This window comes from Papio anubis, chromosome 11 (assembly GCF_008728515.1).
Source record: "Papio anubis isolate 15944 chromosome 11, Panubis1.0, whole genome shotgun sequence".
Taxonomy (NCBI): domain Eukaryota; kingdom Metazoa; phylum Chordata; class Mammalia; order Primates; family Cercopithecidae; genus Papio; species Papio anubis.
In genome coordinates this window covers 46033104-46049631 of record NC_044986.1, presented here as the reverse complement: position 1 = coordinate 46049631, position 16528 = coordinate 46033104, and the positions used below count along the sequence as shown (strand labels likewise).

The window sequence follows — 16528 nt, the reverse complement described above, 5'->3', positions numbered from 1 at the left end:
CAAATGATAAATTATGTCTTTTTTTTGACCTAATTAATCCCTTAAGACATTAGGTTCCATAAAGTCCCAAAAATGACATAATCTGGCTTATTTAGTAAAAAAAACCATACAGCAAACATTGTCAAGTAAGAAATAGTATTTGGTTTTCCTGGTCTGTATTTGTAGAGATGTTATTAGTATATGTTCCAAAATTATGAGAAACTCCTATAATTCTGATATGACTTAATGTACATCATCAATAATAATTTTAATTATTGTGTGCCACAGAGGTAACAAATTTCCTTGTCAATTGTGTCTCTGACTATGGCTACCCTAAAACTTTTGTCATCCATGGACAATTGTTACCTTCTTTTGGTCCTCTTTAGAAGGTGGTTTTATAACCAGCTATAATCTAATGAGTGCTCTTGAATGCATGTTTCTGATTGAAGACTGTGACATCAGAATAGAAGAAAAACTTTCAGGACTCACAGAGAGCTGAAAGGTCCATGAATATGAAGCAGTACAGGAATTAACTGCATGGACTGAACTAATAGAAGACTGAAGTTATCTTTTTGACTTTTTGCTTAAAATGTTGCTGATCCTTTGTTTTTTTCAAAGAAACTTTTCTTTTGCACTATTGACAGCTTCTAACAATTTAGTAGACTCCTATGAACAAAATTTGGAGCATATTTGTTTCTCTCTATCTGATTTCTCCAGATTGGAAACTATTTGTGAGTATTCTTAACTTATGGCAATACAGTTATTTGCATAAGTGCAGTAAGAATCTGTTTTCATTTGTAACAGGACACAATTGAAGAAACTAGTTATTTTACCAAGGCTTTGACTGGAATGGTGTGCTTTCCTTTAAGTAATCAAACTTGACTTACATAGCCAATAAAAGCCCCTTGGGAAAACTGGCCTCATACCTTGTCTACACAGTCCCTGTACAGGGTTTCTGACCTGTGGTAAGTAAAGAATATCACTTTCTGACAGGCCCAGGAGCCCCAAGTTTATCTTGGAATCAAGAGGAGAGGAATTCACCCAATTCACAGGTATCTGATGGTACAAATCCATGGCTGGGCTTGGCTTTAAAAAAGTCTTACCTGAGATTATTTCTATGGAACAAAGTCCCATCAAAGCCAAATTTCAAAGCCTATGTAGGCAGGGCACGGTGGCTCATGCCTGTAATCCCAGCATTTTGGGAGGCCAAGACAGGCAGATCAACCCCGAGATCCCACCACCACACTCCAGCCTGGGTGATAGAGCAAGACTATGTCTCGAAAGAAAAAAAAAAAAAAAGCCTATGTAACAAAATAATTATTCTTGCTGCACTATATACAAATAACCAGGCCAAGCATAAGAAAGCAAATCAGTCCTACCATAATTTGTCTTTTGTGAAAACGAGACACTGGAGACAGAAAAATTATGTTTCAAAAACTATAGTATACCTGTTGTTAGATTCTAGTCCCGCCTAATGTTTTCAATTTTTATTATTTTCTATAGTTTAGACCGAATTCAAACTTCTCTTGGCTACAAGTCTTCAAAATAATGTTTTCAGTTTCCTTCCCTTCTTTTTTCCACCATTTTTCCTAATTTGGAGTCACTGAAAACTAAGCTGTGCTTTCTTAATGCCCTAAGAACTGAAGCTAGACTGTTAAACTTCAGAAGAAAAGAACAGCAACTCACTTACACACATAAGCCACTTTCATACCTGCCTAGGGATGCATGGACTTCAGGTAATGTGGCCTATATATACATTTTCCAGGATTTGTTTATCGTTTGTTGTTGTTTTTCTCCCTTCTTCCCCCTATTTTCTCTTCACAGGACATGAGACTTCACAACCTGCTAAAATGAGCTTTCCTAATAACTCAGACCTACTCGTCAAGGAATAAACCATCCTAGCCATGAGAGCTCAGATGAAACTTGAGACTAGAGACTCATTTTCTTCTAAATATGCTTTCTCCAAAAGATTTTTTAAAAGAAAAGGGAGGAAATATGAAAGGAAAATAAATCTTGCAGACCCCAAATCACTAAGCCAAAGGGAAAAGTCAAGCTGGGAATTGCTTAGGGCAAACCTGCCTTCCATTCTATTCAAAGTCACCCCTCTGCTGAGATAAATGCATATCTGATTGCCTCTTTTGGAGAGGCTAATCAGAAACTCAAAAGAATGCAACCATTGGTCTCTTATCTACCTATGATCTGGAAGTCTCCTCCCTGCTTCAGGTTGCCTCACCTTTGCTTCCAGCTGGACTGAACCAATATTCATTTTACATATGCTGACTGATATCTCATGTCTCCCTAAAATGTATAAAACCAAACTGTGATCTGAACACCTTGGGCAGATGTCATCAGGACCTCCTGAGGCTGTGTCGTGGGTGCATGTCCTCAACCTTGGCAAATAAACTTTCTAAGTTAACTGAGACCTGTCTCAAACATTTGGGGTTCCCAGTACTATGGTGCTCTTCTATTATGCTTGTGTTGAAAACAACACTGCAGAGTTTTTTCTCCTCTGATTTCCAGCTTCTATTGCTCTTCTTTCCTCATCACTTCTATCTACTCCCTTACCTACCTAGGCAACACTAACTGCTTGTTCCTTACTGACTCCTATCTCAATTTTATTTACTTCAGCTTCTCAGTCTTATAAGACTCAGCTCCAGTAAATCTTGGGTTTAAAAGCCACTTGACTGGCAATGGAGTTCACAATAGCTTTCTGGGGTTAACAAATGTTAGCTCTTCCAAGTTGGCATTCTGTGATAGACGCTCTTAAAATTCCTGGCCGTTGAGAGTTCCAAGTTTTTAAAGTTTTTTCAGTATACTACTCCTTCACGGAATACTTCAGCTCTTACTTCTCTCAAAATAACAGAAATAGTTTTCAAGACTACAGTGTAATGATAGGACTAAAAATAGAAAGACATTAAGTTAAATAATTAAGGTCATAATATGTCACTTTCTGTGTATAACTCTGTGTATGAAATCTTTCCTGGCCCTTGACTACTAAACCTCAATTTCAAGAAAAGTATATAGTCTAATTATTATTATTTTGAGATAGGGTCTTACTCTGTCGCCCAGGCTGGAATGCAATGGTGAGATCTCAGCTCACTGCAACCTCCGCCACTAGGGTTCAAGCGATTCTCCTGCCTTAGCCTCCCAGGTACATGGGACTACAGGCACCCACTACCATGTCCAGCTAATTTTTGTATTTTTAGTAGAGACAAGGTTTTGCCATCTTGGTCAGGCTGGTCTTGAACTCCTGACCTCAGGTGATCCACCTGCCTCAGCTTCCCAAAGTGCTGGGATTACAGGTGTGAGCCACCACGCCCAGCCTATATAGTCTAATTAATGTGCTAAACAAAATACTGTATTTATAAATTCCCAAGACGGTTAACACATGTTCATCCTGCACTTCAAATCTATTAGAGTACACATCTCAATTAACCCACCCTTTCATCAAAAACATAGCTTATCAAAACTCTTCTACTACATCTAAATATGATCCAAGCAGCAGTATGTGCCCAGAACAATCCCAGTCCTTGTACAACACCACGTTGAAACCATCTCCTCTCTCATTACCAATTAAATCTCCTACCTTTCACAAGCTGAAGGTTTTCCTGGCTTCAAGTCTAAAAATTTACAAATATATTGTTTAATCCAACATAACAGTATACTTCCAGGATATGTTTCTGATTTGATGCAACTATGTCATCTTCTACCTCTCATCTCAAAACCCTAATGCCTTTAAAATCACATGGGGCCCACTGATTATCTGGTAAACTCAAAGTGTTCTACATCTAAGCTTTTAGATTCAATGCTCTGTCATTCTGACCATAGAAGTCACACCTTCCTCCTCCCACATTCACATCTGATCCTTGTCCTTAATGTGTATTCTAATTCCTTAATTCTTTTCTATTCTCCAACTAAATTATCCCCCATCTGGTAATACTTAACTTTCTAAATGGCCTGAATCACACAGTCATTATTTCAATGATGTGCTCCTTAGAAATCCTTACACTTCTTGTTATACTAGTCAGCTCCATCCCCAATGCGGATTTAACACTACCATTCACTCTATCTGCCACCAAGTTGCTGAGTAACGCTTCAGAATAGTAACAAAACAATTGAGTTCCCAATAAATTCATACTTTCTTCAACCATGCCCTAATGTTTCAAAATCCACAATGATTCAATCTTATTAAATACTGATCACATATTTACCTAAATAGGCCCCCAACCTCCTCCACTCACTCACTTTTAGTCACAATCTCTCCTCTTCATGATACTAAAAATAAAACAACTCTAACCCTAAAAATGTTCCCTTAACTACTTACCCCAACCCCTACTGATTCTTCTGGGACCTTCCTCCATCTATTACATATCCTCTTAGGCAGCCCCTCTCTACCTCCTCCTTCTCCGCTAACCTTTCCCCTTTTTTTCTTCTTTTCCCCCAACTCTAGAATGACCATATTCTTTTACTTCAAATTATACTTGCTGCCTCGAGCAAATGGAAATTACTCTCTCCAAGCTTAATGATTTCACTAAATTTACTGATCACTTTCTTAGATCATATTCCTCATGACCTCTTCTTCTCCTTGACCATTCTATAACACATTTACAATCAATTCTCTTTTGCAACCTTCTCCTTCTTTGGCTATGGTGACTTTATGCAAGTGATTCCCCAGACAGTGGGAAAGAAGTGAGAAGAGGTATAACCGAACAATCTTTGAGGTTTCAAAAAAATTTTATTTGCCACCCCACCAACTTCCCCAAATTTTGATTATTTCTTTGCAGAACACAGTGTTTCAGTTGACAATCACTGCCACAGTGAACCACTATGACTGTCTGTAGTACTCTATTATACTTCAAGTGTATTCAGGTAGAAAAGACTATAACCAGTACCCTAAACATTATCTTGGTTTTTATTCTCACTCCTCTGGTCTTTTTTTTTTAAGTTCTTACAGTGCTTTTACTAATAACTAGGTAGATAAAATAATATCTCAGACTATTTAGATGAGATATAAAGAAACACAATATAATCAACACCAATCCAGGTTTAAGAATGAGAACATTATCATAATCTTTCAAGCCCTTCTGTGAGGCCCTCTTCAAATACAGATCTCCTCTTGTCTTTCAGAAAAAAAATCACAATCCTAAATTGAAATCATCTCGTGCTTTTCTTTAACTTAACCATATGTTTGATTCTCTACGGTTTAGTTTTACATGTTTCAGAATGTCTACAGGGGATCACACTCTATGTACTCTTCTGTGACGTTTTCATCTCATTATTTCTTAGAGTTGTTGAGCATCTGTATTTCGTTCACTTTTCTCTGCTTAATATTATACTCTGGCATGTGTAGTCCGAAGTATGTCACTTTGGCATAAGAATTATTTTGAGTTGAGGGAAATTTAGAAAAAAACAGATACAAGAAAAGCTGTCTGTCCTACCCCTTCTTGCCTAAAAGCAGTAAATTCACAAAGGTGTCCCTCAAATTTACCAGGAAGGACAAAAGTTAATCAAAGGAAACAACTTTAGACAGCCAGAGGTTGTCTGAAGTTTAAAATCTACATAACAAATTTTAATAACTAGTCTTCATCTACCATTAGTTTCCCACAGTTTGCTGACCCTAGAGACTGAAGGTCCTTTTCTTTTGTCTGATCACTTCTATAAAAATTTGTTTCTTTGCCAAGATACTATATACACTCAAGTTCTAGCTAAACTTTTGAATTACGCATCTCTGGTACTCCTATAGGTTGCATGTTTGATACATGTTAATAAACTTGTTTTTCTCTTGTTTATCTATCTTTTGTTATAGAGGCCCAAATGATAATTCAGAAGGGTAGAAGGAAAAGTGGTTTTCTTCTCCTATATGTGCATATACCAACATTTATACTAATATTCCGATTGGTTCCTGCTTTTTTCTATTACAAGCAGAGCTGCTATGAGTACTCTTGCATATATCTCCTGGTTCTTGGATATACGCCCACAATAAAACTTTTGAGTCATTGACTATGCACATTTTCAACTTTACTAGATAATGCCAAACTATCTTCCAAAATGGTTATACTAATTCATATTCCCAACAGCAATACTTTTGTTCCTACTGTTCCACATTCTCTGAAGCACATGTTATTGACAGACTTAAAATTTTACAACTTGGCAGGGGTGAAAAGGTATCTCAATTTGACTTTAATTTGCATTTCTTTGATTCCTAATCAGTTTGTGCAACTATTCATATGTTTATTGATCCCTGGCGAGTGTTCTTTTTTAATGTGCCTATTTAAGTTTCTTTGTCCATTTTTCTGTTATTTTTTTCTTACTGATTCATATGCATCCTATGTATATGTCCTCAGTAAAAATCTTTTAAGTTATAAAAATAATAGGAAACACTTATGCAGTACTGTTATATTTTACATTACATATTTAATTCCAATAGCAACCCAACAAGGTAAGTGCTATTACTACTTCTTTTACAGATAAGAAAACTCAAGTCACAAAGTAGTTAAATAAAACTTTGTGTTTTAGGATTACCTTCCCTATTTATAGACTTTTGTTCTTCCATATGAATTTCAGGAAAAAATACAACATAAACGAAAATCTGCCAGTATTTTTTTAACTGATGTTGAATTTAACTAAACTTTCAATAGTTTTATAATGTGTTGTATGTCTTATGTTTGTCCATTGTTTTTTATTTTTGATGCTACTATATAATCTTTTTTTAAATGACATTTTAAAACATGGCGGATATACAGAAACAGCTGATTTTGTATACTGATTTTAAATCCAGCAAACCCATCAAACTCTCATTAATCCTGATAGCTTGTAGACATTCTTTGGCTTTCTATGTAGATCATCATATTATCCATGAATAATGACTGCTTAGTTTTTCTTTTCCAATCCCTACCTTTTTGACTTAGACAGTGGCTAGTAACTCAGTAAAATGTTAATGACAGAAGTAATGGCAACAAAGAAAAGCCAAAAAAAAAAAAAAAAGTAATGAAAAGTAATGAAAGACAACAGGCTTGCTCCTAATCATAAAGAAAATGTTTCCAATTTTTCACTATAAAATACATTTGTTTTAGTAAATTCATTTTATCAAGTTAAAGATCGCCTGAACCCGGGAGGCAGAGGTTGTAGTGAGCTGAGATCATGCCACTGCACTTGAGCCTGGGGGACAGAGCAAGGCTCCATCAGAAAAAACCACAAAAAACAAAAACAAAAGAAAAATAACACTATCTTCTATTCCCATTTTATTAAGAGCTTTTATAAACCCATGAACGAATGCTTAAGGCCTTTTCTGCATTGATTGAGAGAATCATATATGTTTTATTCTTTAATCTGTTAATGTTGCATATTATATTGATTTCCCATCCCATAATGAAGCCAGGCTTAAACTCCTGGGATAAATCCAACTGATTGCATTATATTTTTTCTATATTGCTGAATTTAACTTGCTAACACTTAAGATTCTTACACCCATTTAGAAGGGAGAGAGAGAAATTACAGACTACTATAGGTTTTGGAATTGTAGTTATGCTAGCCTCACAAAAAGGTTATAAGTGTTCCCTTTCTATATTCTTTCTATATTCTAGAAGAATTTGCATAAATTGGTTATTATTAATTTGTTCCTTAAATACTGGCAGAATTTGCTATAAAGTTCTATGGGCTTGAAATTTTCTTTATAAAAAGATATTTTCACTAATATTTCATAGTTATGGAACTAACCATGTATTCTATTTCTTCTTCAGTCAGTTTTAGAAATGCCTATTTTTCTAAGGGTTTGTCCATACCTAAATTCTCAAATTTATCAATATACAGTTCACCCTTACACAACACAGGGACTGGGATGCTGACCCCACCACACTCAAAAATCCCTATAGAACTTTTGACTCCAAAAGTGAAACTACTAAAACTACTGAACTGAACTACTAAAACTGAACTACTAAAATAGCTTTTTGTTGACCTTATCACTAACAGAAACAGTTAATAACATAGTCTGTATCCTGTATTCTTGCAATAAAGTAATCTAGAGAAAGTATGTTATTTAAAAAATCATAAAGGGAAATACATTAACTTCATTCTTGTCGTCTTCATGTTGAGTAGCGTGAGGAAGAGAGGTTGGTCTTTCTGTCTCAGGTTGGCAGAGGTAAAAGAGGTGAAGGTGAAGGGAGTGGCAGGAGAGACGGGCACACTCATTTTAACTTTCATTAAAAAAAAAATCGGCTTATGAGTGTACCTACACAGTTTAAACACGCTGTTTGTTGTTCAAGGGCCAACTATAGTTATTAACAGTCCTTTATAACTCCAAAAGCGGAGTTTCGCTCTTGTTGCCAGGCTGGAGTACAGCCTGGTGCTGTACTTGCAATCTTGGCTCACTGCAACCTCCGCCTCCTGGGTTCAAGCGATTCTCCTGTCTCAGCCTCCCAAGTAGCTAGGACTACAGGCACATGCCACCATGCCCCGCTAATTTTTTATTTTTAGTAGAGACAGGGTTTCACAATGTTGGCCAGGCTGGTCTCGAACTCCTGACCTCAGATGATCTACCCACCTCAGCATCTCAAAGTGCTAGGATTACAGGTGTAAGCCACCGTGCCCGGCCCTTATTTTTAACATCTACAGCAATATTAGGCCTTTTTTGTTCCAGGTGGCATTTTATTGGTAACTTTTTTCTTGTCAGTTTGAAAAGTCTTGATTTAACATCTTTTCAAAAAACCAATTTGGGGTTTTATTGATTTTTCTGTACTGTATATTCACTTTCTATTTCATTAACCTATGTTATTATTTCCATTCATTTCATTATTATGTGTTTTACCCAGGAGTCATTTAAAAATATTTCCTACTTTCCAAACTTATTTTTCTAATGATCTCTACTGTACTGTACCATAGCAGTACATAGTATTGGTAGCGATACTATGAAACTTGAGATTTGCTTTATTATCTAGTATTTGGTTTATTTGCACAAATCATATGTGCGTGACATATGTATTTTACATTTATTTCGGCACAATATACTATATGTGTCCATTTTTTATTTAAATCTTCTATATCCTTAATTTTAAAAAAATCTGAACAATTATTAGGTGTTAAAAATCTCTCACCATGTTGATGGAGATGTCTATTTTTCCATGTAGTTCTATCATATTTTTGTTTTATATATTTTGAGGCTACATCAATAGTTACACACAAATAGAAATGTTATATTTATTGGTGAACTGAAATCTTTCATCATTTATTTAGCAAACATTTTCTCCAGTATCTTTGCCTCACAATTTCTTTTTGCCCAGCCAGCTTTCTTCTTATATTTGTGTGGTATATGCATTTTCCATCTTTTTACTTTCAATCTTTCTGTATCTACATTTTAGATGTGTTACCTCGCCCAGCATATGGCTTAAATTTCTCTCTTTAAACTATTCGTCTTTAAAACATTATGTCTTTATATTTAGTTAAAATACTACAGATAGCCTTTTGGGGTTCTAGATTTATTGGAGTATCATCTGTGAGACTACCTACCTTAGACTGGCTCTGTGTTTTGTATACTGAGCCCCTCTGAAATCATAAAAACAGAATTCAGCAAATTCCCTCAAGGTAAAGGCTGGCAATCAAGCTCACCTTATCTTTCTGAAATTTTTGTCTTAAGTTTTTAACCTGTATTCTTTACTTTGTTGATAGTTCATGAATGCCTTTAAGATTTTTAGGCCAGGTGCGGTGGCCCACACCTGTAATCTCAGCACTTTGGGAGGCCAAGGCAGGCAGATCACTTGAGGTCAGGAGTTCGAGACCAGCCTGGCCAACATGGTGAAATCCCATCTCTACTAAAAATACAAAAATTAGCCAGGTGTGGTGGCATGCATCTGTAATCCCAGCTACTCCGGAGGCTGAGGTGGGAGAATTGCTTGAACCAGGGAGGAGCAGGGCGCAGTGAGCTGAGATTGTGCCACTGCACTCCAGCCTGTGCAACAGAGCAAGACTCTGTCTCAAAAATAAATAAATAAAACAAGATTTTAAAAAAATTATCAAGCTTGTTTAGCTGTTTTCAGCAGGAGTCAGGCCAGGTACCTTGTTACCCATATTGACCTATTCATTTTTCACTGGATGCACATCATCTTTCTACACCCTAAATGAAGGAAATGTATCAAAGTTTACTCTTCAGCTTACCAATTATAGTGCATTATACCATCTCCTTTGGAGACTTCATCACTCTTTGTATAGTAATTACCATTTATTATAGTGACAATTACATTAGAATTTCTCAAAAAATATATGTATAAATCTTGATGATGGTGAGGGGAGATGGGGAATGGTTTAGGAAAAGTCCTACAAATGATTATACGCATACAGGAATAACCATATGACCTACTCTATCCTAGGTGAGACTCACTGCTTTAACAACTCCAACTACTTATAACCATCTGACAAGGAAATTTACCTCTAGATTGACCTTTTTTCTGAGATTCAGACCTGCAACTTCAATTGCTGTATGAACTTTTCCTCCTGAATTCCTCCCACCAACACAAACCCAACATGGCTGGATCAAATGTCATCTTCTCATAAATTTGCCCTACCTACCAGTTTCCAAACCTCTATAAAAGATATTATGAGTCTTTGAGGTATCCAGACAAATCTTTGATTCATTTTTAAGATGTCCTTTTTCTTTTCCCACATCATCACAAAGTCCTTCCTGCATTCATTTGTGTTGGTCTATTTCACTCATTTCATTCCTTTTGTCACCCTCTTATTCTAAGAGGGTGTCAGGACTGTTGTAGTCTATCACCAGAGCTTGCTTCTAGTCCCTCTTGACTTCTATTCCTTCTACGTACTGCTATAAGGTGAATTATCCTTAAAACATTGTATATCAGCCACCCATTCAAATATATTTAATGAGTTAAGACTGCCTACAGAAGTCTTCAATTGGTCAACAGCATATTTATTTATTTATTTATTTATTTTTGAGATGGAGTCTCTCTCTGTTGCCCAGGCTGGAGTGCAGTGGTGTGATCTTGGCTCACTGCAACCTCTGCCTCCTGGGTTCAAGCAATTCTCAACCTCCCGAGCAGCTGGGCATGTGACATCACATTCGGCTAATGTTTTGTATTTTTATTAGGGATGGGGTTTTGCCACGTTGGCCAGGCTGATCTCGAACTCCTGACCTCAAGTGATCTGCCTGTCTCGGCATCCCAAAGTTGTGGGATTACGGGCATGAGCCACCGCATGGCCAGTCAACAGCATGTTTAATAGTTGCCCAGAGATGTAGGGAAGAGAAGAGGAGGGGTAACCAAGAGGCTATAGCCATTGGCCAAGCAAATGCCATTTCATCCTGAGTGTTTCAAACACTGGTAAATTACTGTGGAATGGGATAATGCTAGAAGCAAAGAGTATCCCTCCTTTTCAGTTGATGATGGATTTCTAAAATGCTGTGTATTTTTTATCAGCCTCAGTCCACCCAACAAAACAAAAAGGACCAAAGAAGGAAAAAGTAGAGCATTCTATTTAAAACTGTCCTTGCCTACCCTAGAGACCAAGCTCTTTCATGAAGCCACCTTCAACTACCTTAATCACTGGTGACTACTATTTTCCCTAAGAGCCACAGTTTCTGTCTACACTACTCAATAAGAAACTGGCATATGCTTCTTACTATTATAATTTATATTATCATGAACAAATCTTTTCTCCCTACCATGGGTACTACAAAGGACACAGTGTCTAATACTTCATATACCTGATATTTAGAATACTATACACATAATTTTAAATGAAGGCTTAATAATGATGGTTCATTCATGTAGTATTTAGCATCTATATTTAGCTTTCTGTATGTCTTCTACATGTGTATTCCAGGAGTTCTTAGAAGCCAAGGGGAAAAAAAGACAAAATTATCTTTAAAAGTCACACCTCTGCTTTTTAAAATGCTGAAATGATGTAACTTATAGTATTTTGACATCAGACTTAAACTGACTTTCATGATTCAGGTGGGAGAAAGAAAACCCTACACCTAGGTTGACAAATGGATACACTCAAATTAGTTTGTTTTTGTTTTTGTTTTTTTTTTAAATCTACCCTGGTCAGACTTCCCAGAGATTTACAAATAGGCTGATAATATAATCTAGAACTTCAGTCAACTATTTTATAATACAATTCAAGGAAAAAGTTCAGAATTGTCCAAAGTGCCTTTCAGATATACACTTATTGCAGTGTTTATAAAATTGTGGTTTTCACTTTTTGCTGATGTAAGGGCTATGCATAACATTGTAAAACAGTCATTTATTTACATCCCTATTTCCCACACTAGCCTATAGCATTTTGAAAGAACAAGATTTATTAATCTTTTTTCTTCGGTATCAAGCAGTTGCTAGGAACTCAATAAATGTTTATTGAAGAAATCTGTCACAACTCATATGACAGATCTAAAAATCCATGGATATCTTATTCAATTATTTTAAGATAAATTATGTTATTATACCATAAGATATTCAATAAGATATAAATATTTTAGCTATTAATTATTGTTTTAAAAAAAAGGAGCCAGAGGGAAAAGCCACCTAACAGCACAAAAAATGTGTAAGACTCCTTTAAGGTTTTTATGTTTTGATGACAAACAGAAACCAAACATATCACTTTTAAAAGGAAATGACCACAAGAGGCAGCAGGTGAGAAGTTCAAAACTACAGCTTATTATTAACAATCAACAACTTTTAGAGCCATTCATTAATCAGATTTTAGTGTAGCTTATAAGTTTAAGACTGAGAATGTTTCAGTACTATCCACATTTCAGAAGTCATACACAGCAAAAGGAATATCATTACTGAAGATAAATATTTTGGGTTAACCTAAAAAATTTTACCTAGATCCTACCTTGAAAGCTGACAAAAATATTCTAATGAACATGTTCACAATATTATATTTTTATTCTTCATTTCTCTTCTTCTGATAAGTTGTTTATATAGTAAAAATGACTTGAAATAATGTCATAATAAACTAGTACTTTGTAAGAGTAATAAAATTAACTACGAGTACCAATACATTTTCATGTGAGTCTTACAGAATTTCTCATTAATTTGTTAACTCTATCAAATTTTTAGTTTGAGGGGAAAATATTTGTTAGCCACAAGAAAAATGATCTTCAGACATTTCAATCATACCTGTTTCTGAGCTTCTACTTTTTGCTTTCTGGTTGGATCAATTGCATCTACCATCCATTTGATAGTAAAGTATGTCACTGCACCAAATATTGTCAAACGGAAAATTAAACCAACAACTTCATTCCGACTCAAAGGACGAGAAAAGGCTTCAGCATGTACCATCTTGATTGTTAACCTTAAAAAAAACAAACAGAAATGTCACTAGGTAATAACTATACTTATTAAAATTGGGAGACTAACAAAGTAGCTTAAACTAAGCAAGAAAAACTAACTTCTAGTCAAATTAAAATATTACCTACCTTAAACAAAGTGTTTCATTTTAAGGAGAAATGGATTTTTAAATGTTAAGTAAACAAATACATTTAAAGCTCCTCTTGCAAACTAGAAGTAGACTAGAAACTCAGATTTATTTGGTAGAATTAATCATTTTATTTGAAAAATACAGTAAATATCTTAAGGTATTTACTCAAACAGCTTTAAAGAACTATTTCAGAGTCTAGGAAAGTATCGACTACAACACTAATCCCACTGAAGAAAGGCAGCCCGACAATACTAATGTGATGGTAAGAATTTCTTCTATTAACTGTAATGTACACCAGATAATTTTTGAGTGAAATTCAAATTGTGAACTCACTCACTTTTTCCTCATACCTACTTTTAAAGGTTTTCAAGGCCTGCTTAAATTTAAACATGCCATTTTCTCAATTAATAAGTGGCATTAAATTTTTTGAGTCACGCTATTGCTCCCAACAACCCAGCTAAGTAGGAAGCAATAGAACTTGGAAAAATCTTGAACTGAGACAACTACTACAAGAATACAGCACTCACCCAAGCTAAAGAGAAAAAAATGAGGTAAATGTGCCTACTTTTGCATATATCCCTGAACAGCTACATCAATCAAAGCTAGGCTTACAGAAGACATACACTCCTCTGTCAACCGCAATAACTACTCAGAAGAATAAGCTTGTTAGGGGTGATATGACTATCACATTTTGGGAGATAGGATCTTAGCTTCAAATAATGCCATTATACTTTCAGTACAGGAGTGTGCTGAATGCTATGGAATATATAAGAAAAAGAGAATATGTATTTGCACTCATAAACATGACAAAAACAGAATTGGTATGGCTCAGCACAGATAAAAATTAGGTACTGCATAAATATCCACAGTCCTTCCAGCTCTAAAATTCTCCTCTCACTACTACTAAATTAAAGAGCCTCTTCACCTTCCTCCCTCTAGAATAGCTCCAAAAATTTTTTATTTCCTTTTATACACCTCACCTCCACTCAAGGATATATACTTCTTCTCTCTAATCAAAAGACTCCCAAGTATTCCCTTTACAGGATTCCCAAGCATTTAAAACTATTCTAATCTAGAATCTAGCTCCAGGGTCAATTTTAAGCATTTTATCTTTCACCCCTTTTCAAAGGGACTCTAAATAGCTGTAGTCACTAGTATCTGAAAATCCCACACATATTTTCCCTTCAGCATATCTGTCTAGTACCCTGCATGGGCCATTTACCCTCATTCACCTTCAAACTAGTCAAATTCTATCCTAACTTCAAAAATCAACTTCATCTGCTCCATAAATCCTTTCAAATCACATGAATTTTCTGTATTATTCATTTTGCCCTATTATACTATCTTAAAAAATGTCTTGCTTTTAATCATTATTGACCTTATGAGATATCTACTCAACTAGAATTTAAATCCTTTTAAACAAGATGTATATCTTATGTACCTTTATAACTGTTATGCACAAAACAGGCCTTTATAATTGCCACACACAGAGGCTATTCAAAAATTATCTGTTCAACCGATAAATTGTAACTGAAGAAAAACTCCCAATCATTCCAATAGAGTCACTGTCAGACTTCTGAAGGATTTCCAAAACGTTCCACATTTCTCCATTATTAGGAGCCATTCGCTTCACAATAATTATATTTAATTTAAACTTAACAACTAAATAATTGAAAGAGTTCATTTTGGAGGAAGAAACTTTGACCTAGGGATGTTAAGTGACTTAATTCATTCAATTAGCACTTACTGAACACCTACATATGACGCCCACTATATACTGAGTATACAATAATTGTTAAGATATCACCACTTTATTCAAAGAACACACTGTCCGGCTATTATATTAATTATAAAGAAAGCAAAAGAAGCCAAACAGGAGAAGGCACCTAACTGAAATCTCTCCTCATGGAACAAATCAAAGTGTGCTATCTTCAATCAGCATGGATTCCAAAAAAAATGGGTTACACAATATTTCACTTCTCATAGGAAGTAAAAAACTGACTTTTCTAGTCTTTATTCCACAAAGTTGAAAATGCAGTTGAAACGTGTTATATCACTACGTGGAGTATACTCACAGATGAAAATAATTTAGACAAGATAAGGGTTTTATTAACTTGATATGTGAAAAGTGGTAGCATTCCAGTAAAACATTTTCATTTGTTTAGAGTGGGTAGAGTGATAAAACTGTCACCTATTGGATATTCATTGAACTACATGAACAAATTAGGGCTGTTATGAACACATCCCAGTCATCAAGATAGTAACAACTTTTAATCCCATAAAAGTTCAAGATACAAAACCCGTTTATATGTTTCCCAATTCTGAAATTTTTAATGTAGTAAAGACCTAGGTCTACTAAGGCCACTTGTAAAATCTTTTTAAATCCATCTTTTTAAATTACTTCAAAATCCTTCAATGAAACTGAAACTTGTTTTGTAGACTGTAACTATATACTTTATTGTACACTCATGTACCATTCATTTGGTATTGATATACCTGCAATGTAAGGCTGTTACAGCAACAATAGCATTAGAGCAAACATACAATAAAAGCTGCATGTGCATACAACAGTAGAGAGTGTATTTCAATCCTGTATAAACATTAAGTTCAACAAAATGAATACACAAATATGTACATATACGATGACAATGCTGTAAGCAACTAAGAAACATCCTAAAACACTATAACCTAGAGTTATTTGCTAGGCAAATATGGTATCAGGTCGTTTCATTTTAAGTTCTCCATTTCCGAGTGGAAAACTATGAAATCGTACTACCTCATCTATGAGCAATTTATTTACATGTACAGCATTCACAGCATAGCATTCACTGTAGCATTTCTCTCCTAATTCATTGCAGTATTTCACAAATGGATTCTCAAACTCAAAAGTCCCGGTTTTGCAGACATAAAGGCCCTACGGATACAGCCTATGACAATGAAGGCCTGCCAATATCCACAAAGAGAGCAGGTTATTATTAACATCACCATCTTCTGCGAAAGCGTGCACGGCCCTGAAGAAGCACCTTCGAGTCTGCACAAGGTGATTGTCGCCCGTGCGACAATCAGAGCTGGTTCATTCTAGCCGCCTTCGTCTAGGTTCGCCTGGTTCTGAAGTCTTCCG

General features: G+C 35.4%; 1 protein-coding gene across 3 annotated transcripts in view; it reads right to left on the bottom strand.

Annotated features, from left to right (window-relative positions):
• The window catches only part of ATAD1 (ATPase family AAA domain containing 1), an 89644-nt gene that overhangs the window by 49184 nt on the left and 23932 nt on the right, over positions 1–16528 (bottom strand). For all 3 annotated transcript variants that reach the window (XR_651823.4, XM_009214928.4, XM_009214929.1), the window contains exon 2: positions 13107–13281. Coding sequence is in view for 2 of the 3 variants with exons in the window: in XM_009214928.4 (XP_009213192.1) it covers positions 13107–13268 (162 nt within the window). In the remaining variant the exon portion in view is untranslated. The remainder of the gene's footprint in view (positions 1–13106; positions 13282–16528) is intronic.